Source organism: Aotus nancymaae, unplaced genomic scaffold (genome assembly GCF_030222135.1).
Source record: "Aotus nancymaae isolate 86718 unplaced genomic scaffold, 86718_ANA_hifiasm-v0.15.2.pri h1tg000022l_1, whole genome shotgun sequence".
Taxonomy (NCBI): domain Eukaryota; kingdom Metazoa; phylum Chordata; class Mammalia; order Primates; family Aotidae; genus Aotus; species Aotus nancymaae.
In genome coordinates, this window is record NW_026988435.1 from 48,773,394 (window position 1) to 48,800,879 (window position 27,486).

Here is a 27,486-nt window from a genome sequence, read left to right on the forward strand (position 1 = left end):
GCCTCGGCCTCCCGAAGTGCTGGGATTACAGGCGTGAGCCGCTGTGCCCGGCCGGCAGTTTTGTTTGTGGACACTCACGAGAACATCTTTTCCTTTTTCTGTTAACAACAGCGGGAATTAGAACTGCAGCGTCAGCGTGACTTGCATAAGATCAGGCAGCTTCAGCAGATGGTGAGAGACCTGGAGTCGAAGGATGAGGCACCTGGTGGCCGCCTCCACCCAGATTCTGCCCGCAGGGCTCTCAGCTCGGACGTGGACCACCTCCAGGAACAGCAGCGAGAGCTGGAGGCCATGAGGCAGCGGCTGCTCTGTGCTGCGGGGCTCCTCACCAGCTTCGCCAGCCAGGCCACGGGCAGGTATGCACCCGACCACCCAGCGCGCGCTGGGCCCTTGCAGCCACGCGCCTGTCTGAGGGCCTTCCTGAGGGCCTGGGCACGTCTGGTGTGAAGCCCCTGCTCCTTTGCACTTGAGGCTCTAGTCCTCTTCCCAGGACTCTCCTGAGGGATTCCGGAATGGCAGGGTGCCACTTCCACATTCTAACGTTAGAGAAAAAATCCTGTGATTCAGAATACGCCTAACATGGGGCCTCCATGTTTCTTTGAGGTGGGTTGGTTTCTTGACGGTTTGTGAAGTTGCTCACCACCCAGAGGGTCGGGTTTGGAGCCTCCTATGCCCACCAGGCTGGCACTGCCCAGTGTCTGGTTCACTCGAGGCCACTCACGACCAGGATGATGATTGTGATGTTTCATATGGACAGAAGGAGTAACGCTGATGAACTCAGCGAATACAGTTCTTTCTACACTTGGACTTAACGTAGAGAGCAGCATGATTTCTTTTTTTTTTATTCTGAGACCGAGTCTTGCTCTGTCTCCCAGGCTGGAGTGCAGTAGTGCAGTCTGGGCTCTCTGCAGCTGCAACCTCCGCCTCCCACGTTCAAGCGATTCTCCTGCCTCAGCCTCCTGAGTAGCTGGGATTACAGGTGCCCACCACCACACCCAGCTGATTGTTGTATTTTCAGTAGAGACTGGGTTTCACTATGCTGGCAAGGTGGGTCTCAAACTCCTGACCTCATGATCCGCCCACCTCAGCCTCCCAAAGTGCTGGGATTACAGGCGTGAGCTACCATGCCCGGCCAAGCAGCATGATTTCTAAGCCAAGTTTCATTTAGGACAGTGGTTTAAATCATTAATTCTGGTAGAAAGCTGCAGTGCATGGCAGGCAGTGGCTTCCCGTGCTGGAGGTTTCTGAGCCCTGTGACGCGTCTCCCCACAGGCCTGTTGCCCCTGTGGGCTTCTCTCTGTGCCTCATGGCTGGATGCTGATTCACACACAGGCTCCTCAGAAACCTGTCTTCTCTGTGTCTCTCGTGAGCAGACAGTTCTTCTGTAGGTTTGGATAATGGTTACTTGGGGTGTGCATGAACCTTTAGGTGCCCATTTATCTTTACAGGACAATTAATGATCGGACATCAGCCAATGAGAAGGCAGTGGCGTCTTTACTGCACACGTTGGAGGAGCTGAAGTCTGAGTTGAGCAGGCCCACCTCCTCCCAGGTAAGGGGTGAGCACCCCCAGGTCCCTGCCCTGGCGCCTCCCGCAGAGGGGCCCTCTCGGCAGCTTTGTTGTTTCTTTTTTACGCCATTCGGTTGTTTTTCCTCCCTCACTGTTTTCTCTGATGTCTTCTCTGACTTTATGGTTGCTATCTGGGTGAGTGGGTGGGGGCCGATCCTGTGGGCCAGGTGGAGACGGATGCCTTCCATGTCCTGGGTCACTTGTGTGTCTTCGGGGGCTGAGCCCTACTGCCAACGGAATGCTGCATGACTGCGTGGACCCCCTCCTCATGTGCTGCTCACCGTGCATGGCCCGTGCACATCCCGCAGCTGCTGGTCTGGAGGGGCCGTGGTTCTGCTCTGCTCCGGCTCTGGGGGCTGATGCTCACCTCTGCCTGGCCCGACCTGCTGGCTTTGTATTTGTGTTGATGGCCTTTGCTACACACAAATACTCAAGTCCTCTTGGGAAAGTCCGAGCTCACTGTAAGCCACCTCTGGAGGAGTTGGGAATCTGGCTGCTGTTAGAACTTCCTGATGCGTGTTCTGTGGCATTTATGGAATTGTGACTTTTACCATAGAGCCCGTGCATGTGAGCCGCCGGAGAGCTGCACAGCGTCGTTGTTGGTGGGGTGCATCCTGCCTGCGTTGGGCACTGGTGGCCTTCAGTGTGCCCACCCTCCGTAGGCTGAACGTCCTTTTGGTGGTGGAAGTAGTAAGCCTGTTTTGAGGGGCTTCACATCTGCCCCCTTGGGATGAACTAATAGCGATTCAGCCACCTGTTAATTAAGGTGCTGTTGGAACAACCAAATGGTCTGTGCTTTGTGACAGGCCTGCGTCGTTCATAGAAGCCAGTTTTGTGCAAAGTCTGTGATTTGATGACTTTCACAGTTTTCTGCCAGCTCCACGAGCTTCGCATTGAACCCCAGACACGTTAATTACAATTCCTAAAGGCAACTTGACAAAAAAATAATGTACCTGCCCTTTAGCAACAAATTTTTACAAATTTATTTTCTTTTCTCCAAGAAAAAAATGGCAGCAGAGCTGCAGCTCCAGTTTGTGGACGTCCTGCTGAAAGACAACGTTTCCCTCACCAAAGCCCTCAGCACGGTGACCCGGGAGAAGCTGGAGCTGAGCAGGGCAGTGGCAAAGCTTGAGAAGATGCTGAAGCAGCACCTGCAGAAGGGCTGCACCCCGAGTGTAGGTATCTGTGCTGAACTCTCACCTGCCCCAGCCCGACTGCCCCGGTCCAGCACAGCTCCACCCCACAGGAGGCTGGGCTGCCTCCAGGGAAGGGGGTGCGGGCTCCGTCACCTCTGTTTGAAGTCTTGCTGAGTGTTATGGATGTTTGACCATCTCAGCAGACTTCCTGCTTCACTGTCCCTGACCACCACTTGATGTTTGGTGCATGTTCATTAAAGGGTGTTTTAGGGCTGGGCCTGGTGGCTCACGCCTGTAATTCCAGCACTTTGGGAAGCTGAGGTGGGTGGATCACCTGAGGTTGGGAGTTTGAGACCAGCCTGATCAACATGGAGAAATCCTGTCTTTAGTAAAAATACAAAAATTAGCTGGGTGTGGTGGCGGCGCCTGTAATCCCAGCTACTTGGGAGGCTGAGGCAGGAGAATCACTTGAACTCTGGAGGCGGAGGCTGTGGTGAGCCGAGATCGCACCATTGCATTCCAACCTGGGCAACAAGAGCAAAACTCTGTCTCAAAAAAAAAAACAAAAACCCAAAGGGTATTTTGACTGAGAATGTAATAATCTGCTCGAATTTAGAGTTTTATTTAAAGTGACTTATAATTTTCTTTTTTTTTTTTTTCTTTTGAGACAGTGTCAGTCACTCTGTCACCCAGGCTAGAGTACAATGGTGTGATCTCAGCTCACTGCAACCTTCACCTTCCAGGTTCAAGCAGTTCTCCTGTCTCAGCCTTCTAAGTAGCTGGGATTATAAGTGCCTACCACCATGCCCAGCTAATTTTTATATTTTTAGTAGAGACAGGGTTTTGCCATGTTGGCCAGGCTGGTCTCAAACTCCTGACCTCAAGTGATCCACTCGCCTCGGCCTCCCAAAGTGCTGGGATTACAGGCATGAGCCATCACGCCCAGCTGACTTATAATTTTCTTAATGGTATAGTTAGGTAGAGTTGTCTTCTGGAATGCCTGATTTATTTTTTATTCTTTTGTATTTAGGTTGTTTTGTTTGTGATTTGCTTCATTTTTTATAACTTTTTAAAAGTTATTTTTAAATTTACATGCAGTAAAATTTGCCCTTTTCTTGTGTTATGTCATACAAGTTTACACACACATACACACACACACACACCCCCGTAACCTTCATAAGTAACCACCACTCTTAGATCACATAGCGACGGCCCCTGCAAAAGAGCAGCAGCCACCCTGCCTGCCACAGGCCGTGGCTCTTTCCCAAAAAGTTGTGTAAGTGGAACCAGATGGCTTGGGACCTCTTACACTGGTTTCTTTCAATTCTGGGTTTTTTCCTAAGAAGGGCCTTGCTCTGTCTCCCAGGCTGGAGTGTGGAGCAATCACAGCTCACTGCAGCCTTGACCTCCCACGCTCAGGGATCCTCCTGCCTCGGCCCCTGACCTGAAGCGGTGTTAGCAGGCAGCCTACGCACGTCCTGCCGTACACTGTTCAGTCATTCCGAGATCACGCGCAACACCTCATTCGGTGGAAACGCTATGGAAATAGTTATGATCCTGTGTTGTTCAGGGTGCAGGGCAAGAAAAGAAGTGCACGTTTGATACAGACGCATTTTTTTCTGAGTATTTTTCACCCGCCGTTGGCTGAATCCACGGATGTAGAGAGCTGACTGCATTTGCAGTTTCCAGTGATTGGCATTTCTAGGACCAGAGAAAATGAGTGTTTAAGGCTTCAAGCTTTGAATCTGGAGTGATTTTACAAATAATTGGTTTTCTGTTGTCTACTAAAACGTAGTCACACTTCAGCAAGTGGCATGTCGTAATTACCCCATGTTAATTCCCTGACTGATCACGGCACGGTATAAGCTAGACCCTGCTGTGGAGGGGCTGAGGATGAGGAGAGGCCAGGCCTGGTGTGGGCAGTCTGGTCTCCCCGCACACGGCCTTCTCCCGCGCGTGGGGTGGGAACGCGAATCTCCTAACCTGCTCTTGCTGACGAGCAGCTCTGTAGACAGTGCTGGCTGTGCTTCCTTACAGAGGCCGGACAGGTCTGCTTGGAAGCCAGATGAAATGGTTCCAGAGAGTTCCCTGAGGCGCCCAGACCCCGGCCGGCTTCCACCGGCTGCCAGCGGGGAAGCTAGCACCAGCAACGTCAAGGTAGGGACAGTGTCGTGAGTATAGAACTTTGATGCTTTTTAAAGTCCTGGGTTTATAAATTGCAGGCAAAGCACTCTCGTGACCACAAGGTTCTCGTCTACCAGGTATAGCAGTCAAATCGCTGAAAGGAAAGGAAGTTGGACAGAATAACCTATGGCTTGCATCTTGGTTTAATTGTGTACAAATACTGAGTTTTCTGTGCTTGTGAGTTAAGCGTGGGAACATGGACAGCTTTGACGAAGCCAGCAAACGACAGCCTCTGCAGCCTGCAGGAGCCCTGGCCCAGGACGTGCCGGGATTTGGCCGAAGCTCCTCGGCAGTCTCCTGATGGCACAGCCCCCACCCCGTGACTGACATCTACCCCCGTGCCCAATTCGGACCTTACCTAAGTGGCTAAATTCAAGGAGCCTTCATAGGGGCTCATCTGATGATGCGTCTTGTCTGACTAATACAGATTGATCTTTGAACAGCAGGTAGTTTCTGGCCACAGATACAGTTGCAAGGACGATGGCCTCTGTGATGATTGCTGAGAAGAAACAATATGGTTCTTGGTCAAGAGCAGTGGTGTAAATGTGCTTTTGTCAGTAAGATAGTCTTTGTTTCCTATGATAAAATTCTGTTTTTTTTTAGATGGAAAAATTATACTTACATTATTTGAGAGCAGAGAGCTTTAGAAAAGCTCTGATTTATCAAAAGAAGTATCTTTTGCTGTTGATTGGCGGATTCCAGGATTCTGAACAAGAAACACTCTCCATGATTGCCCATTTGGGGGTATTTCCTTCCAAAGCAGAGCAGAGGATCACGTCTCGTCCCGTCACCAAGTTCCGCACGGCTGTCAGGGTGGTCATCGCCATATTAAGGTCAGTGCCGCCACATTCAGTCGGCACGTTCTGTGTCTGTCTCTGTGAACGGGCAGCACGCTGCATGCTTTCAGGTGATTTTATTTCATGAAACTCTGTAATATATTCTATTTTTTAAGATGAATGGCATTTGAAACCTTAAAATAGAGATGATGAACTTGTCTTCAGGAAGTCGTGTTGTATGAAGCTGCCACCTTCTGAAACTACAGGTTTAAGGACACCTTTGTATTGCAGAGGAACATCTTGCCTTTTAATGGGTTTCGTGCCACAAATTTTTTTTTTCATTTCCTAGTTTTAGAACGTGCTGGATTTCTAACAGTGTTTTCCCCCTGAACGTTGTGCAGCTGTGCCTGCTCCCGATGCCCACAGAGGTGTTTGCCAAGGCCGTGCGTGGGCCTGTCTGGAGGGGCAGATGCAGCAGAGAGCAGCCAGGAGGCCTGCCGCTCTCAGAGACCAGGCCGTGAGCCAGTTTGGTCATCGGGGCTGCGGGCCGGGCAGAGTCGGGTGCAGGCAAGGCCTCCTGGGGTGCCGTGCCCTCAGCCTCTCTGGCCCCAGGGCAGTGTCTCCTTGTCTCTGAGCTCTCCTGACTGTAGGCCTGCACTGTCCATCCTGTGTTTGTGGGGCGAACGCCCTGCATGAGGAACCATTTTAGGCACTAGATGGGGAAGGTCAGCAGACCCAGACCCTACCTCCAGGGTCTTCCTGTTGAGAAGGGGAGAGCATTCGAAGGCAGCAATGTCCCAGACAGGGGCAGTCCGTGTGTCCCTGTGAGAGCACTGCCTAGGGTAGCTGCCACCAAGGGGCCTTGATGGGTCTCGTGGAGGAATCAGCAGTGTCTGCCGTGCCTCAGAGGAGGGAAGCCACAGACACGAGGCTTGTCCCGAAGGCCATCCTGGCAGGGGTGTCTGGGGCCCTGGACCCCGACCTGCATGCCCCCGTCACCCACACCCTGCGTGCTTGCCATCTGACAGGCTCCTGCGAAGGCTAGGGTCTCCGTGTTTTGAGCTTGTCCAGTGGCATCTGTGACAGGAAGACGGGAGGGTCCTGGGCACCAGGCGGGAGCGGCGTGTTTCCCAGTCACCAGTGTGGCCGGCTGTGAACTGGAGTCGTCCTGGGCTGGGCCGTGGCGGGTGTCTGGGGGAGGGGGAGCCGGATGGTCCACGGTGAGGCCGTCGTGAGGCTTTGTCAGGTGGTCGTGCGTGGGAAGGTCTCTATCGCCGGCAGCCCCACCAGCACTTTGGATGCGTGCACCAGGCAGCCAGGCCCTAGTGAACAGACTGGCTGACCTCGGCGTCCTGGTCCTGGTGGGCAGTGAGGGCCCACGCTGCGTGTGGTCACAGTGGGGTTTTCGTGGCTCTTTCCCTTCCTGTTCTGCTGTACTTTTAAGTGTGTCTTGTCTGCTTTTTTTGTAGATTGCGTTTTTTGGTTAAGAAATGGCAAGAAGTAGATCGGAAAGGAGCCGTGGCACAAGGCAGAGCCCCTCGGCCAGGTGAGGCTCCCGCCCCATTAACCCCTTGGCCAGGTGAGGCTACCTCCCCATTAACCCCTAGGCCAGGTGAGGCTCCCGCCCCATTAACCCCTTGGCCAGGTGAGGCTCCCGCCCCATTAACCCCTCGGCCAGGTGAGGCTCCTGCCCCAGTAACAGCCGGACCACAGACCTTGCTTCCTACTCCTTGTAGCGTTTTCATTAACTTTTGGGTCATTTTTCAGTGTTCCTGGGGATGTAATAAGCACCATAAGAGAATCCATGAATTCCGTCAGGCCGTGGTCCAGAGGCAGGGTGTGCCCAGTGCAGGGAGGTCAAGGCTTGCGTTCACTGTGAACATGGTTCACGGCGACGTGCGGCGTGGGAATCCCTGAGATGCTCAGTATGTCGATTCTTTGATAGTGGTTAGCGAAATGGCCTTTATTCCCCGGAGCAGCTGAAACTCACTTCCCGCCACGCCTCTTTCCTTGTAGAGCATCATGCTTATTTCCGACTCACTCACTTCTTGGTCTCGGGAGTTCTCTGCCATGCTGTCGCCCCCCACAGCAGAGAGCAGAGCCGGCTGCACTAGCGCCGAAGGAGCCAGCCCCAAAGCAGGGCCTTTCCAGGGGCTCTTGTCCCAGAGTGGCAGGTGTTGTGTGCAGAGAACGCAGGGTGGGCGTGCAGCTCCCAGGGCCTGCGGGGCTTGGGCTGCCTGAGCCGCTGCCGACTGCCACCATGACTGGGCATTCCTGGAAGTGCCTCTCCAAGTTGTTGTTGTCTAGAGACGGGCTTGCTCTGTCACCCAGGCTCAAGTGCAATGGAACAGTCACAATTCACTGCAGCCTTGAACTCCTGGGCTCAAGCATCCTCCCTCCTCATCCTCCTGAGTACCTGGGACTGTAGGCCTGAGCACTGTGCCTGGCAGCTATAATCACTTTGGACTTCCACATTTTAATAGTTGCTTCTTGAAATTAACATGCTTTGATTCAGCCTTCTGGTCATCCGGAAAGTTTGCCCCTCTGAGTCACACCTGGTGGTCTCCAGGGTTCCTTCCCCCCCTTCCTCCTCAGCCAGCTCTCAGAACTGACAGGACCCCCACGCAGGTCTTACCTGAGACCCCCGGCACTCCCCTAGAGATGGGCTGCCCCTGTGGATGCAGATAATCAAAGCTCAGGTTTCTTCCAAGCTTTTAATAAGATAATATTGTAACCTGGATACTTTAAAAAATGTCTCAGAATTGCCATACAGACTCTTAATAGTTTATGTATTTAAAATTTTGATAGATGGGTCTTTACTAAAACGCATTCATTTCTTTTCCTAATCCCTTTGTTGTGAAATAATTCTGGGAAAGGACCCCGAGCACGACGGCCACAGCAGTCTCCACCCAGAGCCCGAGAGTCCCCCCCAACCCGGGATGTGCCCTTGGGCCACGCCAGGGACTCCGCCAGAAGCCACGGACTGGCAGCAGCAGCCTCCCCGCACAGTGGGGGAAGGTCAGTGGTGATGTCTTCAGGTCTTTGTCCTGCCAGTGCTCTCCCTCCAGCCTACATAGGTTCTCAGGGAACTACATCTTGAAAGTTCTGGCTTTGGCCCAGCCCAGAGCAAGGCAGGAAACTCCGGCGTGAATCCATGAGGGCCTAGAAGTCCATTCATGTTTTGGGAGAGGAGGGCCTGGCTTTTCTGTCTGGAGGCTGTGATCCCCCAGAGCCTAGTGCTGTGATCTTTAGTGACAGAGGTTATGGTGGCTGAGGGCCCCTTTTGTGAGGGATGTGCCCAGGTGAAGAAGGCACGTTCCCTGCCCTGAAGATACTTGGAAGCTCTGGGTGGAGAGGGAAAAGTGAAACCCCTGGTGCTCCCTGGGCCTGGGAGAAGGCTAGGAGGAAGGACGGCTGAGGTGAGGACTGAGCAGGGCAGGTATCACCCCAGACAAAGAAACAGTTTGGGAAGATCAGGAAAGGCAGGTGGGACCTGGTGCATAATCCAGGTTGGGTAGCAGATACATCATCGAAGATTGAGCAAAGTCATATACAATAGTCTTTACTCTGGAACATTGCACAGAAGGTGGCTTTTAAAGCACTCTAGCACTTTTTATAAGAAAGCATCTGAAGGAAACAGCCTGGAGTCGTCCATCCCCACGGGGCTGGCTGGGAGGACTGGCGCCTTTCTTCCGCACTCACTCACCATGGCTCTGTCTGTCAAACTCAACAATTTTTTTTTCTTCCCTTGGTGGTAATTTGTTTGAAGAGCCACTCCACCCCCAAATTCAAGATTAGAAAGATCTCTGACCGCTTCTCAAGATCCAGAACATTCCTTGACAGAGTATATTCACCATTTAGAAGTGATCCAGCAAAGGCTCGGCGGGGCGATAGCAGGTAATGCACGTCCTCGCTGGGTGTCTATTGGGCATCGTCACTGTACCCTGGACATGGAGGGCCCGTTGAAAGCTGGCTAGTGTTCAGCGTGGTAGCTGTGAGTTTCGGTCTGAACAGTCAGTGTCACGGCGTTCGAATATCGGTTATAAGTGAAGAATGTCACAAAAGTATCAGCCAGTGCGCTGAGCATCATGTGCTGGGGTCAGTTTGACTTAATCACTGTCTGGACTTTTTTGTCCTTTCTCTTAAATTGATAGCAAACATAAAGATTATATTTTGACTAGGATCTAATTTGTTCAGTGTTTCTTAAATATCATACTTTAAACCACTGTATAATTCATATTTTTACCAAAATTTACATGCATTCAGTGATAGTGTTTCAAAATTGTGAAATTCTTTTCAAAAGATGTGCGAAGCCTTGTAACAAATTTGCTGCCTCATTTTTATTTATTTGCAGATTCTATTTCAAAGAAATCCTGCCACCAGAAGATTAAACAGTGAATAAAATCCTGTGGCTCTTACCTGTGGCAGTTCTGTTTGAGGAAAAGATGTTTTTCCCTTTTCCCACAGAAGCTCATGGGATGGCATGGGCACTACTCTGCACGTGCCGTGACACCAGCCCCCAGATGCCTTGAGTTAAGTACATGTCCTCACCTGGACGCATGGCTGCACAGCCAGACGGAGCATTTTCCGTGGAACCCTTCGTGTGTTTCAGGCACGTGACCTTCGTGAGGTAACGCACGACCCTGGCCGTGCCGCTCTGTGGCTGTCGGCAGACCCACCCTTTCTGCCTCCAGGATGGACACACAGAGAATGGCTTCCTGTTGTCGTGTTTATTTTCTTAAAGTGTACATATGGAAACTTCACTTAAAAATAAGAACAAAACAACCCAAAAAGGAATAAAATGTAATCACTGTTTTGTTTGTGAATAGCCCTTGTACTGTTTTTTCCATTTTATCCAGTTTGCTTTTCTCACTGGCTAAAAAATAAAAGACATAAGCCAGACATGGAATTAACATGGAACTTAAAGCATTCTTGAATGGCCGCTCGCCTGCTGTTTGCGCTCACTTGGTTTCTTACTTTTTTAAGATGCTGCCACTACGTATCCACCTCTCATGGCCATGCTTTCATTTATTTTTATTTTTTTAAGAGGGAGTCTCACTCTGTTGCCCAGGCTGGAGTGCAGTGATGCGATCTCTGCTCACTGCAACCTCCGCCTCCCAGGCTCAAGCAATTCTCCTGCCTCAGCCTCCCGAGTAGCTGGGATTACAGGCGCGCACCACCACACCTGGCTAACGTTTTTATTTTTAGTAGAGACAGAGTTTCACCATGTTGACCAGGCTGGTTTCGAACTCCTGACCTCAAATGATCCATCCTCCTCAGCCTCCCGAAGTGCTGGGATTACAGGCATAAGCCACGTGCCCGGCCAGCCATGCTTTTTTATGTTTCATTCATACTCACTTAGACTAGACAGTAATACCTAGCCAAGGACCCTTTACCCAAAAATATACTTGACGGGTATAAAATTTTTATTTTTGGAGACAGGGTCTTGCTCTGTCACCCAGGCTGAAGTGCAGTGGCATGGTCACAACTCACTGCAGCCTTGACCTCCGGAGCCCCAGTGATCCTCCTGCTTAGCCTCCTGAGTAGTTGGGACTAAGGTACATACCACCACGCCTGGCACTGATTTTTGTATTTCTTTTACAGGCAGGGTTTCACTTCGTTTCCCAGCCTAGTCTCAAGCTTCTGGCTCAAGCAGCCCTGCTGCCTCAGCCTCCCGAATAGCTGGGACCACAGGCACACACTGCCACACTCATTTTTTTTTTAAGTAGATACGGGGTCTCATTCTGTCGCCCAGGTGGTCTTGAACCCCTAGCTTCAAGTGATCCTCCTCTGCCCTGGCCTCCCAAAGTGCTGGGAATACAGGCTTAAGGCACTGCGCCCAGCCCTAACTTACAGTTTATTGAAGGAGGAACAAAATCAGATGAAACCATGAGAAAAAAGACAAACGGGATATTCTAGTTAACCGCCCTCATTTAATCAGAGACGGTGGGAAGGTGAATGTGAGGTGCCTGCTCCAGGTTAAAGTAGCCAAGGAGCTGTCGCCAGAGGCAACGCACAAAACCCGACCTGGGAGGGAGCGACTGAAGAGATTCTGGGGGGTAACTGGGTAAATCTGAATCTGTACTGGATAGATTCTAGGAGGACTGTTAATTCTCTTAGATGTGATGGTTGTGAGAGAGATGCCCTTAGGTGTTGTATGCTGAATTATTTAAGGTTAAACAGCCATATTGCATATACAGTTTGCTTTGAAATTGTATATGATAGGCTGTTTAACCTTAAAAAACACATGAATGTATATGAGTAAACATGGCAAAATCTTCTTTAAATATTAAATTTAGTGGGTAGGCTGGGTGCGGTGGTTCACACCTGTAATCCCAGCACTTTGGCAGGCGGAGGCAGAGGCGGTCAGGAGTTCACGACCAGCCTGACCAACATGATGAAACCCCATCTCTGCTAAAAATACAAAAATTATCCAGGCGTGGTGGTGCACGCCTATAATCCCAGCTACTCGGGAGGCTGAGGCAGGAGAATCGCTTGATCCTGGGAGGTGAAGGTTGCCGTGAGCCAAGATTGCGCCACTGCACTCCAGCCCGGGTGACAGAGCAAGACTCCGTCTCAAAAAAAAAAAAAAAAAGTAATTTCACGCACCTGCCTGATGAGAGGCAAATACTCCTGTGAAAGAAGATATTCCAGCCCTTGCCCCAGGGCCCATGGGGCATCTCTCTGTGGTCCAGGCGCCTCAGGTAATACAGACTTCTCCTTCATGACTGGGCAGCCCTTTGTGGTTTGGTGACTTACCAACTAGTTTATAAAGTTAATGCATCAATAACATCATATAAAATTAGGAAGGGGGAAGTGATCAGTGTGTTCCCTGAAGTTTAAAATGCTACAGTTCTTGTTTTTGCAACTTGTGGTGAGCCTCTAGTTGATACTCCTCTACCTTCATCCATCACCTAGTCCTTGTTTTCCGGTCCTGTCAGCACCTTGGGGTGACTGAAACCTCCTTCCTGAAAGATCTGAGGCCTTAATGGTCTTTCCTTTAGAAGACTCTTCTTTCTTTCATGACTGAACCTGAAAGTCCTCAGTACCGAAAGGTGCCAGTGAAGACACACTAGATTGCAGATAGAGATGTTCCTGTTTCCGTCGTGACTGAATGAGCCACTCAGTTTCCCACAATAGTCGGCGTCAGTAGCACCAGCTAGTACAGTAACCCCGTCCCTGCGCACTGGCCCAGGCAGCAGTCTCAACTGCTAGTTCAAAGGCACCACTGTCATACGGTAGAAGCAGCCCTCCCTTGGGACAACAGAATTCAGTTAGGAGAAGCAAAAATTCCTCCTGGGGTTATTTGGTGCCATTCCTATCAATCAATCAGCAGCCCTTATGCTTCCGAGCCAGCAGATGCTGTCTGTGGGAGAAGTGGCACTACCTAGTGTTCCCTCGAAGCCTGTGCCACACCCTGTATCGTAGCACTCCGTACTGACAGGGTGTTGTCTTCAGTCTGGCATCATCATTGAGCCTTCAGGGGGCCTTTGCACCGTCCACTCAGCAAGCTGCTTCTGAGTGACAGGAGTTTGGGGTAAGATGAGGGCATCGCACAACCATGCACTTAGAGTCACACTTGCTGTCGGAAGTTCTCTGGTCAGAAGGGATGATGAATTAGGAATTTGGGAAGTCTGCAAATGAGTTTTGGGCAGAAAAAGCAAATTCCTGTGCAGAATAGGAACAGACAGATGCAGGACCACAGAGCGGGAGGAGCACGTGGAGCCTGAGCTGCCTCCATGCCGCCCCCTGGAGTCTCATCTGCTCTGCCGACACCATTCTCAAACACCAGCTGCCTGTCCTACACTTCCATTCTGACACTACCTAGAGTCAGACACAGATCCCACAAGTTAAGGACAAAGTCCTTCAATTCTTCATTTATTAATTTAATTATTAGTGTATTTATTTTTGTAGAGATGGGGGTCTCCCTGTTACCCAAGCTGGTTTCAAACTCCTGGGTTCAGTGATCCTCCTACCTTGGCCTTCCAAAGTGCTGGGATTACAGGCATGACCCACAGTGCCTGGCCTAAAGTCCTTCGATTCTGATACTGCCTGGAGTTAGCACAGACCTTATAGGCTAAGGACTCAGTCTGCACTTAAGACATCAGCCAAAGTGGTGTTCCCAGGCTACCTGCAGTTCTGCACAGCCAATTAAAAGTTCAGGAGGTTTTCACCCCCAACCCCATAGGTTTAATAATTTGCTAGAATGACTCAAAGTGCTATTCTTGGGATTACCAGTTTATTATACAGGGTGCAACTCAGGAACAGCCAAATGGAAGAGGTGAGGAAGACAGGTGTGGGGCCCAGAGCTCCTGTGACCACTGCAGGTGTGCTGTCCTCCCTGAGCCTCGTTACATAGTTACGATGGATTGTATCATTATCACACGACTGAACCTAACCTTCTGCCCCCTCCCCTCTCCAGAGGTTTGAGGGTGGGGCTGGAAATCCGAACCCTCCAGTCATGTGGTTGGGTCCTCTGGTGTCCAGCCCCCATCCGGAAGGGGCCCCGCAGGAAATTCCAAGGATTTTAGGGGCTCTGCCAGGAGCCACGTTTATTACACCACACACACGCAGCACCTCCAGGGGATGATAGGTTACTACAGCTGGTGGCTTGGTGATCAGACAGCAGTGATGGGCAGTGTGAGTTGCGCATTAATAGGTATATCATATTTTAGTCCATTTTCTGTTGGTTACAACAGAATACCTGAAACTAGGTAATTTATAAAGAAAATGAATTTATTTCTTACAGTTAGGGAGGCTTAGAAGTCCAAGGTTGGCCAGGTGCAGTGGCTCATACCCATAATCCCAACACTTTGGGAGGCCAAGGTGGGTGGATCACTTGAGCTCAGGAGTTCGAGACCAGCCTGGGCAACATGGTGAAATCCTGTCTCTACTAAAAATACAAAAATTAGCTGGGCATGGTGGCGCACACCTGTAGTCCCAACTACTTGGGAGGCTAACGCAGGAGAATGGCTTGAACCTGGGAGGTGGAGGTTGCAGTGAGCTGAGATTACGCCACTGCACTCCAGGCTGGGTGACAGAGTGAGACTCTTTTGTCTCAAAAAAAAAAAAGTCCAAGGTCAAGGGACACACTGATGAAAGCCTTTGTGCAGGTGGGAACTGCAGAGTCCCAGGTGGCATCACATGGGAAGGGCACTGCATGTTAGCCCAGGTGTCTTCCTATAAAGTCACCCGCCCCACTACCACGATAACTCATTAATCCACTCATGATCCAGTCACTTCTTTCTCTTTTTGAGGGCGAGTCTCACTGTCGCCCAGGCTGGAGTGCAGAGTGGTGCGATCTCCATTCACTGCAACCTCCGCCTCCCGGGTTCAAGCGATTCTCCTGCCTCAGCCTCCCAAGTAGCTGAGATTACAGGCGCACACCATCACACCTGGCTAATTTTTCATATTTTTAGTAGAGACAGGGTTTCACCGTGTTAGTCACAATGGTCTCGATCTCCCGACCTTTTGATCCACCTGCCTCAGCCTCCCAAAGTGCTGGGATTAGAGTGGTGAGCCACTGCATCCAGCCAATCCAATCACCTCCTAAAGGCCCCACCTTTTTTTTTTTTGTTTTTGTTTTTTAAATGGAGTCTCAGTGCAGGGGTTACAGGTTTGAGCCACTGCACCCAGCTGGCCCCACCTTTCAATACTTCTATACTACCACCTGGGGAGATGGAGTTTCCAAAACATGAAATTTGGGGCGCACATTCAAACAGCATATCCCAGACGCAGGTGTCTGTTCTCTGCCACGGCCCAGGAACAAGTCAGATGTTGCTTCTTTTTTTTTTTTTTCTTGAGATGGGAGTCTTGTTCTGTAGCCCAGGCTGGAGTGGCACGATCTCAGCTCACTGCAACCTCTGCTGTCTAGGTTCAAGCGATTCTCCTGCCTCAGCCTCTTGTGTAGCTGGGATTACAGGCACCTGCCACCACACCTGGCTAATTTAGTAGAGACAAGGTTTCGCCATCTTGGCAGGCTGGTCTTGAAATCCTTACCTCATGATCCACCCACTTTGGCCTCCCAAAGTGCTGTGATTACAGGTATGAGCCACCGTGCCCAGCCTCAGATGTTGGTTTTCAAAAGGCGAATGAGTTGCTAGCCAAAAGCAAAGCTTTACTTCAAAACCCTGGGGGTCTTGAGCCCAGGAGTTCGAGATCAGCCTGGACAACATAGTAAGACCTTGTCTCTACAAAAATAAAAAAATTAGCCGGCTGGGCATGGTGCTGCACCTCTGTAGTCTCTACTCAGGGGACTGAGGTGGGAGGATCGCTTGAGCCCAAGAGGTTGATGCTGTTGTGAGACTGCACTCCAACAGTCTGACCCTGTCTCAACAAAAACAAAATCCTCTGGGGGGCTGTCCTAATGGAACTTTATCCTGGAGTACCACCCACGCATCCTCAATTGCAAAGACCCTTTAAGCATCATTGAAACTTCGAGGTCATAAATCCTGAGCAGGAGGACAGCTTGCATCAAAGCTGCAGGTCTTCTATTGTCCAGATCCCGCTTAAAACAAACAGCCTCAGGCCAGGCGTGGTGGCTCATGCCTGTAATCCCAGCACTTTGGGAGGCCAAGGCCGGCGGATCACCTGAAGTCAGGTGAGACCAGCCTGGTCCAACATGGAGAAATCCGGTCTCTACTAAAGATACAAAATTAGCCAGGTTTGGAGGCAGGTGCCTGTAATCCCAGCTACTCGGGAGGCTGAGGCAAGAGAATCGCTTGAACCCAGGAGTTGGTTGCAGTGAGCTGAGATCGCGCCACTGCACTCCAGCCTGGGCGACAGAGCGAGACTGAAAAAAAAAAAACAAACAAACTAAACTAACAGCCTCTAGGTTTCAATAATGGATTGGAGCAGCACACCCAAAAATGGCATGTGTCGAATCCAAAATCCAAACAAGCCCAGCCTGGTGCCTTTCTTAGTGGTAGGCAGTGGAAGGGATAGCCTTTCACTTTAGAGGAGACACCATGATCCCCCACAGACAACTCAACCCCATACAAACTGCCCAGCTTTTCATGGGATTTATCTCCTACCGTGTAGCACATTTCTTACTAAGGTATCTAGGGTACTTACTAGAACCGATTACTATGATCTCTTTAACATAGATCTCTCTAAAATCAAAATGATATTATGTCTAAGCAAAGAGCCTCAGATAGTGAAGACGTACTGCTGTCTGCACCTGCTGAAACTGAACGGATCATCTTTGCTAATTGGTATTGAGAAAAAAAGGGATAAGGGAGGCTGAATAGGAAGCTTTTAATGATGGCACCTGGGATGGGCACCGGATATGCTTTGGATATGTGTCTCTGCCTGATCTCGTGTTGAACTGTAATCCCCAGTGTTGGAGGTGGGACCTTGCGGGAGGTGACTGGATCATGGAGGCAGCTTCTCATGAATGCTTTAGCACCTGGGTGCTGTGACAGTGAATGAGTTCTCGTGAGATCTGGCTGTTCAGGTGTGTGGCACCTCCATCCTCTCTCTCTTCCTCCTACTCCAGGCACGTGAAGTGCCTTGCTCCCCCTTTGTGTTCTGCTATGATCGGAAGTTTCCTGAGGCCTCCCCAAAAGAGAAGCTACCATGCTTACTGTACAGACTGCAGAACCGTGAGCCAAATAAACCTCTTTATCAATTATCCAGTCTCAGTCATTTCTTTCTTTTTTGTTTTTGAGACGGAGTCTTGCTCTATCACCCAGGCTGGAGTGCAGTGGCACAATCTTGGTTCACTGCAACCTCTGCCTCCCGGGTTCAAGCAATTCTCCTGTCTCAGCCTCCTGAGCAGCTGGGACTACAGGTGCATGCCACCATGCCTGGCTAATTTCTGCATTTGTAGTAGAGATGGGGTTTCACCATATTGGTCAGACTGGTCTTGAACTCCTGACCTCAAGTGACCCCCCCGCCACGTTTTGGCCTCTCAAAGTGCTGGGATTACAGGCGTGAGCCACCATGCCTGGCCTCAGGCATTTCTTTATAGCAGTGTGAGAACAAACACAGTGCCTCACAGAGATGCTGATTCTCAAAACCCAACAATACCACCTTCATTGCTCGTAGGCCCATACCAAAGCTCCGATCCCGACGCAGCCCACAGAAGTACGAGGCATACTATAGGAGGAGAGAGCCTATACAACGAATCATAAAACTGGACGTCAACAGCAGCTTTCCACTGAAACTGGAGATAGCAGACACAAAACTATGGCTGAACAGATTCAGAAGGCATGAGTGACCCAAGTGAGTGATCAAACTCATGATGCCACCTTTTCTTTCTTTTTTCTGAGACGGAGTCTCGCTCTGTCGCCCAGGCTGGACTGCAATGGCGCACTCTTGGCTCACACAACCTCCGCCTCCCGGGTTCAAGCAATTCTCCTGCCTCAGCCTCCTAGCTGGGATTACAGGCATGCACCACCACGCCTGACTACTTTTTGTATTTTTAAGTAGAGACCAGGTTTCACCATGTTGGTCAGACTGCTCTCAAACCCGACCTTGTAATCCGCCTACCTCAGCCTCCCAAAGTGCTGGGATTACAGGCGTGAGCCACCGTGCCCGGCTTATGCCACCTTTTCTACTTCACATTTTCCTTTAGTCCACATCTTTGGTTTCACGGTACACTCCCTATGAACAGCTGACAGAAGAGGAAAAAATGCAGGTTTGTTTTACCATTGGATCCATATGGTATGGTGGCATGAACCATAAACAGCTGCTACACTAGTGGCTCACGCCTGTAATCCCAGCACTTTGGGAGGCCAAAGTAGGTAGATTACGAGATCAGGAGATCGAGACCATCCTGGTCAACATGGTGAAACCCTGTCTCCACTAAAATACAAAAAATTAGGTGTAGTGGTGTGTGCCTGTAGTCCCAGCTACTTGGGAGGGTGAGGCAGGGGAACTGCTTGAATCCAGGAGGTGGAGGTTTCAGTGAGCCAAGATCGTGCTACTACACTCTAGCCTGGCAACGGAGTGAGACTCTGTCAAAAAAAAAAAAAAAAAGTTGCTACCCTACAACCTAGTTTAGGATTGGAATTTGGAAGATTTCCAGTTGGCAAAACTTGGGAGGGTATAGCTGGTGGTCCATCTTATATGGAAAGAGGCGTCTGAATTTACTCATCTACGAGCATTCCTGTGCAGTGGGTTACTGACTGTGCAGCTGGTTGATAACAGAAAAAGATTGCAAAGGATGGTTTCAAGGAAATCTCCAGTGCCAGGCTTAGTGTTCATGCCTTTGGGAGGCTGAGGTGGGAGGATCACTTACGCCCAGGAGTTCAAGACCAGTCTGGGCATAGTGAGACCCTGTCTCTGTAAAGAACAAAAACTAGCTGGGCATGGTGGCATGACCCTGTGATCTCAGCTACTCAGGAGGCTGAGGCAGGATTGCTTGGGCCCAGAAGGTTAAGGCTGCAGTAAGCCATGATCATGCCACTCCAGTCTGGGTGACAGAGCTGAGAACCTGTCTCAAGATAAAACAACAAAGTCTTGAGGACAGGTATGCAGATAGACTTCCCAGAATAGGCAAAGTGAAGGCATTAGTTCCACATAAATGCCCACCAGAGGCCATCCACTGTAGAAAGGAAATTTGGTGGACAAAATGACCTGTCCCGTGGATGTCTGTCAGCCTCTTTCTTTAGCCAACGTGATGCTGAGTGAGCTCGTATAACAAGTGGCAACAGTGGCAGGGAAGGAGGCTTAACACTGGTTTAACAAGATACATTTCTCTTCACCAAGACTTTCCCGGCTTCTGCCACTTGTGAGTGAACTGCCAACAGCAGAGGCCAGTGCTGAGACTTTCACATGGCAACCTGGTTCCATCCATTGTGGAAAAGGCAGTGATCTGTCCTCCAGGAATTGACGCAAACCCCAGGCACAAATCAGCTTCCCTCTCCTCAGTGTATCTGCCAATGCCACCATTACTGGACTCGCATGCTTTATCCATTGCTGTAGTTCTGCACAACACTGGCTCTTAAAAGCAGGTATATCTTGGCTGGGCACAGTGGCTCACGCCTGTAATCCCAGTACTTTGGGAGGTCAAGGCAGGCAGATCACGAGGTCAGGAGATAAAGGCCATCTTGGCTAACATGGTGAGACCCCGTCTCTACTAAAAATACAAAAAATTAGCCAGGCATGGTGGCACATGCCTGTAGTCCCAGCTACTTGGGAGGCTGAGGCAGGAGAATCACTTGAACCTGGGAAGTGGAGGTTGCAGTGAGCTGAGATCGCACCACTGCACTCCAGCCTGGGCAACAGAGTGAGACTCCATCTCAAATTGAAAAAACAAAAAAGGCCAGGCACGGTGGCTCACGCCTATAATCCCAGCACTTTGGGACATCAAGGCGGGCAGATCACGAGGTCGAGATCATCCTGGCCAACATGGTGAAACCTCATCTCTACTAAAAATACAAAAAAAAAGCTGGGTTTGGTGGCACACGCCTGTAGTCCCAGCTACTCGGGAGGCTGCGGCAGGAGAATAGCTTGAACCCAGGAGGCAGAGATTGCAATGAGCTGAGATTGCGCCACTGCACTCCAGCCTGGGTGACAGTGCAAGATTCCATCTCATTAAAAAAAAAAAAAAGCAGCAGGTATATCTTAAAGCAACACAGTGCAGAAAATGACCTCACACACACTCAGGATTCACTGGCCTCATCAGCCAGAAGCAACTGCCCTGATAGAAGGGTGGAGTGGCCAGATGAAGGCTGTTGTCTCCATCAGCTTGGAAATCACATTTTACAAGTCTGAGGATATGTTTTATGGTGCATGCCTTAAACCAGTAGCACATATATTATGCTCACTCCCTCACTCACAGCCAGACTGCAGGGTTTGAGAACTAAGAGGCAGACCCTCTCTTTACATGTCACAAGTTGGACTGTAGTTTCTTAGTCACTTGGCTGGAGTACCAAGATGCACCCATGTTAACCACCTGGGTTTCACACCTGTTCTTCTCCATTGTGTAATGAACGTAACAGCCGCCCTACTTCCTCCTCCACTACTAAGACCGTGACTCCACTGTTGGCCTGCTGGCTTCTATTGCAAGGACCCCAGAGTTCTCACATATCCATAGTTTTTTTTGTTTTTTAAATTATTATTGAGACAGGGTCTCTGTCTCCCAGGCTAGAGGGCAGTGGCTTGATCACGGCTTACTGCAGCCTGAATCTCCCTGGTTCAAGTGATCCTCCTCCCTCAGCCTCCCAAGTAGCTGGGACTACAGGTGCATGCCACTGTGACTGGCTTTTTTTTTTTTTTTGGTAGAGACAAGGTTTTGCATCGTTGCCCAGGCTGGTCTTAACTTCCTGGGCTCAAGCGATCCACCTGCCAAGGTGACATCCAGTTTGCAGCCCAATGGAGCACTTGGTGTGTTCCCTAGTGAGTGTCCCATTGGGGGACCAGGACTTCTAACCCTGCAGTCTCAACTTTGGAGGACAGGAAGCACAAAATTCCCTAGTGTATCACTGGGAGTGATGGCAGGTGGGGCCATTCCTGTTTCCACTCCTTGGTTTCCAGACCCAGGTACTATTGGACGGTCTTGAATGTGACACATCCTAGAGAATGGCACCCCACCTTCACAGCATACTGCCTCCCTCCCCCTGCTCGACAGTTCAGCTGTGCCTTCAGCATGCTGTTCCGGTGCTCTGCCAGGCAGGGCCATGGACACTATACTTCCTTGGCTGTAAAGTGAATCCTGTCTGAAATGTTAATGTGGCTGTCAGTGAAACAAATAGTCCTTAAGCTTTGCTGGCTGACACTTGAGAGTAGGAAAGACAAGCCCGTATTTGGAATATGAGTCTATTTTCGTGAAAAATGAACCACCAGCCCTTCTGGGATGGGAGAGTTCCAACATAGTAAACGCTCCTTATGAAATGGGGACTGTGTCTAATGACCTCCATAAACCTGGATGTTTGTGCTCCCTGATGAAAAGACCCACACTGGGAGTTTACCACTGGTCTCTTTTGCTGGCAGGTTAGATACTCAGGGGCAGCTAAATAAGCTGGCTAGATCAGCTTTGGTTAGAGAACCCATGCTGTTAGGCCCATGAACAGCTTCCAGCTCCATCACCTTGGCTGCTTTGCCCATGCGCCCATCATGCCCGTACTGCAGTAGCCAATGAGAGATGCTGTCCATTGTCAGCTGGCTGAGTCAGCTGTCCACTTGTGCACAATGCTGCTTTCATGGATGCCCTCTGGTAGGCATTAACGTTGTATACAAAGACCATCATACTTTGTGGCTATTCCAATCTATCTGTCCAGATAAATCTACCACAAACCTCCTCGTCTCCAACTTCCAACTGTTTTCTTTCCAGGCCCTTAGCCAGTTACCCAGTCCATCTAGCGCTGTCCATGATCCCATGTATATTCTCACCTTGGGCCACTTCTTCCACAAAAAGGTGGATGACTAGCTCTGCCTGAAATTCTGCCTATTGAGAGGATATGCCCTTATCACCATTTTCAAGGTCACACCTGAGGAGGCTGTAATGTAGCTGCTATTTAATTTTAAACTCATACTGAGCCAACCCATTTATGCACCATGCTCACAATTTTTACTCGCGGCAACTGGTTGTAAGGGCGCCCCCACATGGTGACAGGTGTGAAATGACACTGCGGCTGATAGAACAGCAGTGGAAGTCACGTGCATCCGTGCGCTGCAGCTCGTTTGGTAATCTCGGTACATTCTCATGCTCAATCTTGAATACACTACTTCCATATTAAAAGGAACTGTTGTTGGGCCTAAGTGATTTTATGACTTGGTAGTTTAACACATAACGGGCAGTTCTGGCTGCATGGTCATTGGTGCCTTATGGTTAGGTATTCCATCTGGTGCACCCACCTGGTGCTAGGAATAAATCAACCAGGTCTCTCAACAACGCAGGGAAAAAGGCTTCAAACTCTGTGCACAGACTAAGGTAGGAAACGTCACAAAAGGGTGACAAAGCACTTCCTTGGTGGTCAAAATTCTAGAGGTTAAGTGTGAGTGTGCATGCCTAAGTTCCCTTGTAAATGGTTCCTCTCTGCAAGATCTGTGATCGTTTCATATGGCCTAGAGGCAGGAGAGAACAAAGCAAAAGAAAGAGAAGTGAGAGACACCTCCAAAAGAGCAAGGGACATAGTTAGAACCCTCCTTCGGGAAAAGAAGGGCAAGCCTTTGGAAAACGGGATAGACAAGAAATAAAGATGAGAGGTTGAGTCTGACCGGTACTCAGTCTAAAAACAGATAAAACCAAGAAGGGGTGCTGGTAACCACCACTTTGCATCAGTTGGATGCTTAGAAGTGGCACTTACCTCTGCCATTCTTGCTCTCGGATGTGATCATTGTTTTATGATCTTGTTAGGGGATGGGGCAGTTTCAGGTTTGTTTGGCCGTTTACAGTTTGTTATCTCTATGTATAGTCAGGGACCTGGAATGAGCATTAACTGCCAAGTATGTCAGTGCGAATTATTCACTCGAAGTCTAAGAAAATGATCACTAAGTCAGTCCACTAGGTGTATGGGTCTACTGCAAACTGGACCTTGAGCAGGACTCCATCAATTACCTGGCCACCATGTGCAGCCACTCTGACAGAAGGGGATGATACTCTAGGTGTGTCTGGATGCCAATTGAGACCCTGTGTCCACAAGTCTTCAAAACATTTGGCAAATCACTTTTCTCCAAGATGTAGTTATCAAAAGAAATGGCTATCAGACCCTTTAGAAAAGTACCTGGGGGTTCATTTCTGTGTACACTTGTACTGCACAGGTCCTTCTTGGTATCTGGCCACCTCTTCAGTAATGTTTCTATTTCTGAAAACTGGCTCAGTTCCAGAAACTGGGCATGGAATCATTTTTTAAAACTGGGATAAGCATCTTCGTTTTTAATTTAATTATTTAATTTTTTGAGATAGTCTTGCTGTATTGCCCGGGCTGGAGTGCAGTGGTGCAAGCACAGCTCACTGTAACCTTGAATTCCTGGGCTCAAGTGATCCCTTCACCTCAGCTTCCCAAAATGCTGAGATTACAGGCACAGGTTACAGTCCATTTTTTCTTTTTTCCAGCTGTATAGTACCCTTCCTAGCTGCCTATCTATTTTGCCTCCAGGGATGCCATGTTTATTAACCAGTTCTATAATCATGCAAGCGAGGCCCCCTTGGCTGCTGCTCAGACCCTGCTGACTACTATAATTGCAATCCTCTGACTTGTCAGTTAAGTGTTACCTTTGGCTTCTTGGTTTTTGTTGTTGTCCCCATTATGTCCCAGAATGGCCTCTTTTGTTTTAGGATCCCATCATCATCGTTATCACCAGCCGAATTCTGGAACAGCCTTTCTATTGTCATTCTTGCCTACAGAGATGAGCCATCACTGAGTATTTTAGTGACATCAGTGCCCCTTTCATCACCCTATGTTCAATGACCTTTGTAAATAGTGTGTTATTTACATCTTCCTGTGGAACATCATCTGGAGGGGCTTCCAGATGCATGGAGTATATAAATTTCAGCATGCCTATGCCCCTGAACCTTTTATTCCCTTTCACCACTGTCTGCCACAGCAATTTTGCCATTTCAGTTTTGCTTACCATGGCCCATGGCCTTTTCCAAGTATGGTGTTTTAAAAACACATCGGCAAATTTTTTTGTATTCTTCCCTTTAGAAGGTGAAGCCTAATTCCTCTACCCTTGAATATGGGCGATTTAGTGACTTCATTTCTAACAAATAGGAAGTAGCAGAAGTGATGGTATGTAACTTCTGAGGCTGGTTCACAAAAGATACAGCTTTCCTTTGTCCTTAGATTGCTCTTGGAATCAGCCACTGTATTGTGAGGAAGCCACAGCCACAGGGAGTGGCATGCAGGAGTGTGCCCAATCTAGGCTGCAGCCAATCTCCAGCATCAGCTGTCAGACATTCGAGTGGATGAAATCACAGCATTCCAGCCTCCAGCCTCTGAGCTGCTCTAGCTGAGGCCTCAGACACTGTGCAACAGACACAACCAATCCACACTGGGTCTGACCCACAGTAACCAGAGATAATAAATGATTCTTGTTTTAAGCCACTGAGTGTGGAGTGATTTGTCATGTAGCAATAGATATACCACCATTCTAGGAGCCAACCTTGAAGCAAGTCTGCACCCAGTCTTGGCCAAGGTGTTAAATCTTGTATTTCAATAAATACATCTATGCAAGTTTACATACCAGCTCCCTTCATTGAGCACCCTCATAATCCAGCCCCAAACTTTCCCAGCTCCCGTCAGGGCATGTTGGCTGGGTGTTACAGCTTGTTATGGGCTGAAGTGTGTCCCCCTCAAAAGATGCTGAAGCCCTAACCACCCCCGTACCTGTGAATGTGACATTATTTGGAAATGTGTCTTCATAGACTAGTTAAGATGTGCTCATTATGGTGGGCCCTAATCCAGTAAGACTGCTGTCCTTATAAAAAGAGCCCCATGGCCAGGCACGGTGGCTCACGCCTGTAATCCCAGCACTTTGGGATGCCAAGGCAGGTGGATCACCTGAGGTTGAGGAGTTTGTGATCAGCCTGACCAACACAGAGAAACCCCATCTCTACTAAAAATACACATTGCACTCCAGCCTGGACAACAAGAGCAAAACTCTGTCTTAAAAAAAAAAAGAGAGGCCCACGGCTAATGACCTTTGTCAATGTTATTTATGCCTTCATTTGCACAGACACGCACACAAGATCAACATGTATATATAAAGGCAGAACTGGGGCAATGCCTCTGTAAGCCAAGGAACACCAAAGACTGCCAGCAAACCACCAGAAGCTAGGAGAGAGGCATGAGACAGATTCTCCCTCCCAGCCCCAGAAGAAACCAATCCTGTGAACACCTTCATCTCAAGACTTCCACCCTCCAGAACTCTGAGACAATAAATGTCTGCCCAATTTGTTACTGAAGCCCTAGCAAACTAATAACACAGTTCTTTTGAGGGGGGAGGGAGCAAGTCTCTTTTCTATCTCATTGTTTCCAGCTGAATAATGCAAAAGAAACCACCATAATTATCCATCTAGTATGCAGTATGTGGGGGGAGGAAGGAGGAGTGCTAGGTTAATAGGAGAGGTGAGCCACCCCGGTAGGCTTCAGGTTCAAGGCAGGCCAGGCGGGATGGCTCACTTGAGCCTAGGAGTTTGAGACAAGCCTGGGCAACAAAGCAAGACCCTGCCTCTACAAATAATAAAAAATTTAGCCAGGCATGGTGACATATGCATGTAGTCCCAGTTACTTAGGAGGCTAAGGTGGGAGGATGATTTGAGCCCAGAAGTTGAGGCTGCAATGAGCCATGATTCAGCAACTGCACTCCAGCCTGGACAACAAAGACACTGTCTCCAAAAAATAAAAAAGGTTTAAGGCAGTTTGGGGAGTCAAAACCTTTGAAGGCCTCTACCCCGGTATCTCCAACCTACATATGATGGGTTTGTTGCTGTTTCTTTTTTAAAGATAGGGTCTCACTCCTGTTGCCCAGGCTGGAGTGCAATGGTGACATCACAGCTCACTACAGCCCTGACTTCCAGAGCTCAGGTGATCCACCCACCTTAGCCTCCTGAGGAGCTGGGACCACAGCCATGGCCACCACCATGCCTGGCTAATTTTTTGTGTTTTCAGTAGAGACGGGGTTTTGCATGTTGCCCAAGCGCGCCTTGAACTCCTGGACTCAAGCAATCCTCCCACCTCTGCCTCCCAAAGTGCTGGGATTACAGCTGTGAGCCACTGGGCCCCGCCTCATCTTTTATTAGCAGGGCTCCAAACTTAGTGGAAGAGTATTGCTTTGTTTGGGCGTTTTGCTATTTTTGGAGTTCAGTCAAACAGGGATGTTAATTCCTGGGCCTGGTTCTTGTCTTTGTCCTGCTGCAGTAAGTGAAGCTTCTCTGCATGCAACGGGACAGACTCACTGGCTTTCAACTGCTTGCTGCTTGCCTTCGGCTGGGGAGAGTGTGAACGCACTCCCCCACTTCCCACGTTTGGGGAACTCGGCAGGGGTCAGCACATCCGGAGTGCAATGGATGAGCCTCGCCCTGGAAAACCACCTTCGTGATCATGGTATCTCCCCGGCCAGGTAGTGTATGGCTGTGCACCATTCCTAAGAGACTCGGTGGCACTAAGCAACTCCGTTCACCGTGTGTGAACCGTCTGATACTCCACCCACGCGGGTATTGCGTTTCACTAGTTCACCCCCTGCTTCACCACTGGTGAGTCACGCGGCCTCGAATCCCACCTTCTCGCAGCGTTAACTGCTGCAGAGCGGCTTCTCCGGAAGCAGACGCTGCGGCTGAGTCTGGGTATGAGAACGTTCACGTGGCAGCAGCACCTGTGAAACGAAGGGGACGGAAGCTCGTGGGCGGGGGCAGAAGGGCGTGTAGGTCCCGCCACGCTCCGGCCGGCCTGGTGGGGACCTCCGGAGCAAGGACTGCTGGGGTTCGCCGAACCGTGACAGTCCCGCCTCACCAACACGCGGGCGCGCCGCTCAGGCCCGCCACGGCCACCCTCGCGCCATCAGACACGCCGCCACGCGCTCGGGGCGCAGGCCGGGCCCTCTCAGTCCAGCTCCGCCGGGCCCCAGCCTCCCCCTCGTCCGTCCTCCCGCCTTCCAAGGTCACCTCGCGGCCCGAGATGGCTGCTGGGGCTCCTTCGGGGCCAACCGCGTGTCCTTCTAGGGCTGTATGTTAAAGCAAAGGCGTGAACACCCGTAAAGGTCCGAGGAAGGTGCCTCGCGCCACCACGGCCAGCGTAGCGTTCGCGGTCAGCACGGCCCGAAAGTGAAGGCGGCGGTCAACGCGGACGCGCCAAGCCACGGGGACCACGGACGAGCCCCGAGACGGGCGGCGCGGGTGGGAAGGCCGCGCGCGGCACCACTAGCGGCGCCTC

General features: G+C 50.1%; 1 protein-coding gene, 1 long non-coding RNA gene and 1 pseudogene across 7 annotated transcripts in view; 1 reads left to right on the top strand and 2 right to left on the bottom strand.

Annotated features, from left to right (window-relative positions):
* Nucleotides 1-10,578, top strand: part of PCNT (pericentrin) — a 127,812-nt gene extending 117,234 nt beyond the window's left edge. For all 6 annotated transcript variants that reach the window (XM_064380279.1, XM_064380283.1, XM_064380282.1 and 3 more), the window contains 9 exons: nucleotides 112-356; nucleotides 1,449-1,551; nucleotides 2,571-2,744; nucleotides 4,743-4,862; nucleotides 5,493-5,722; nucleotides 7,135-7,211; nucleotides 8,542-8,683; nucleotides 9,435-9,562; nucleotides 10,020-10,578. In XM_064380279.1, the coding sequence (XP_064236349.1) occupies nucleotides 112-356; nucleotides 1,449-1,551; nucleotides 2,571-2,744; nucleotides 4,743-4,862; nucleotides 5,493-5,722; nucleotides 7,135-7,211; nucleotides 8,542-8,683; nucleotides 9,435-9,562; nucleotides 10,020-10,063 (1,263 nt within the window). In that variant the 3' untranslated portion in view covers nucleotides 10,064-10,578. The remainder of the gene's footprint in view (nucleotides 1-111; nucleotides 357-1,448; nucleotides 1,552-2,570; nucleotides 2,745-4,742; nucleotides 4,863-5,492; nucleotides 5,723-7,134; nucleotides 7,212-8,541; nucleotides 8,684-9,434; nucleotides 9,563-10,019) is intronic.
* On the bottom strand, nucleotides 1-27,390 carry LOC105706937 (uncharacterized). The gene is made up of 3 exons (XR_001104967.2): nucleotides 27,219-27,390; nucleotides 3,648-26,929; nucleotides 1-2,997 (listed from the first exon to the last, which is right to left on the bottom strand). It is a non-coding gene; the product is annotated as an uncharacterized LOC105706937 (long non-coding RNA).
* On the bottom strand, nucleotides 26,545-26,686 carry LOC135276459 (U1 spliceosomal RNA; annotated as a pseudogene).
* Nucleotides 27,391-27,486: the final 96 nt, after the last annotated feature.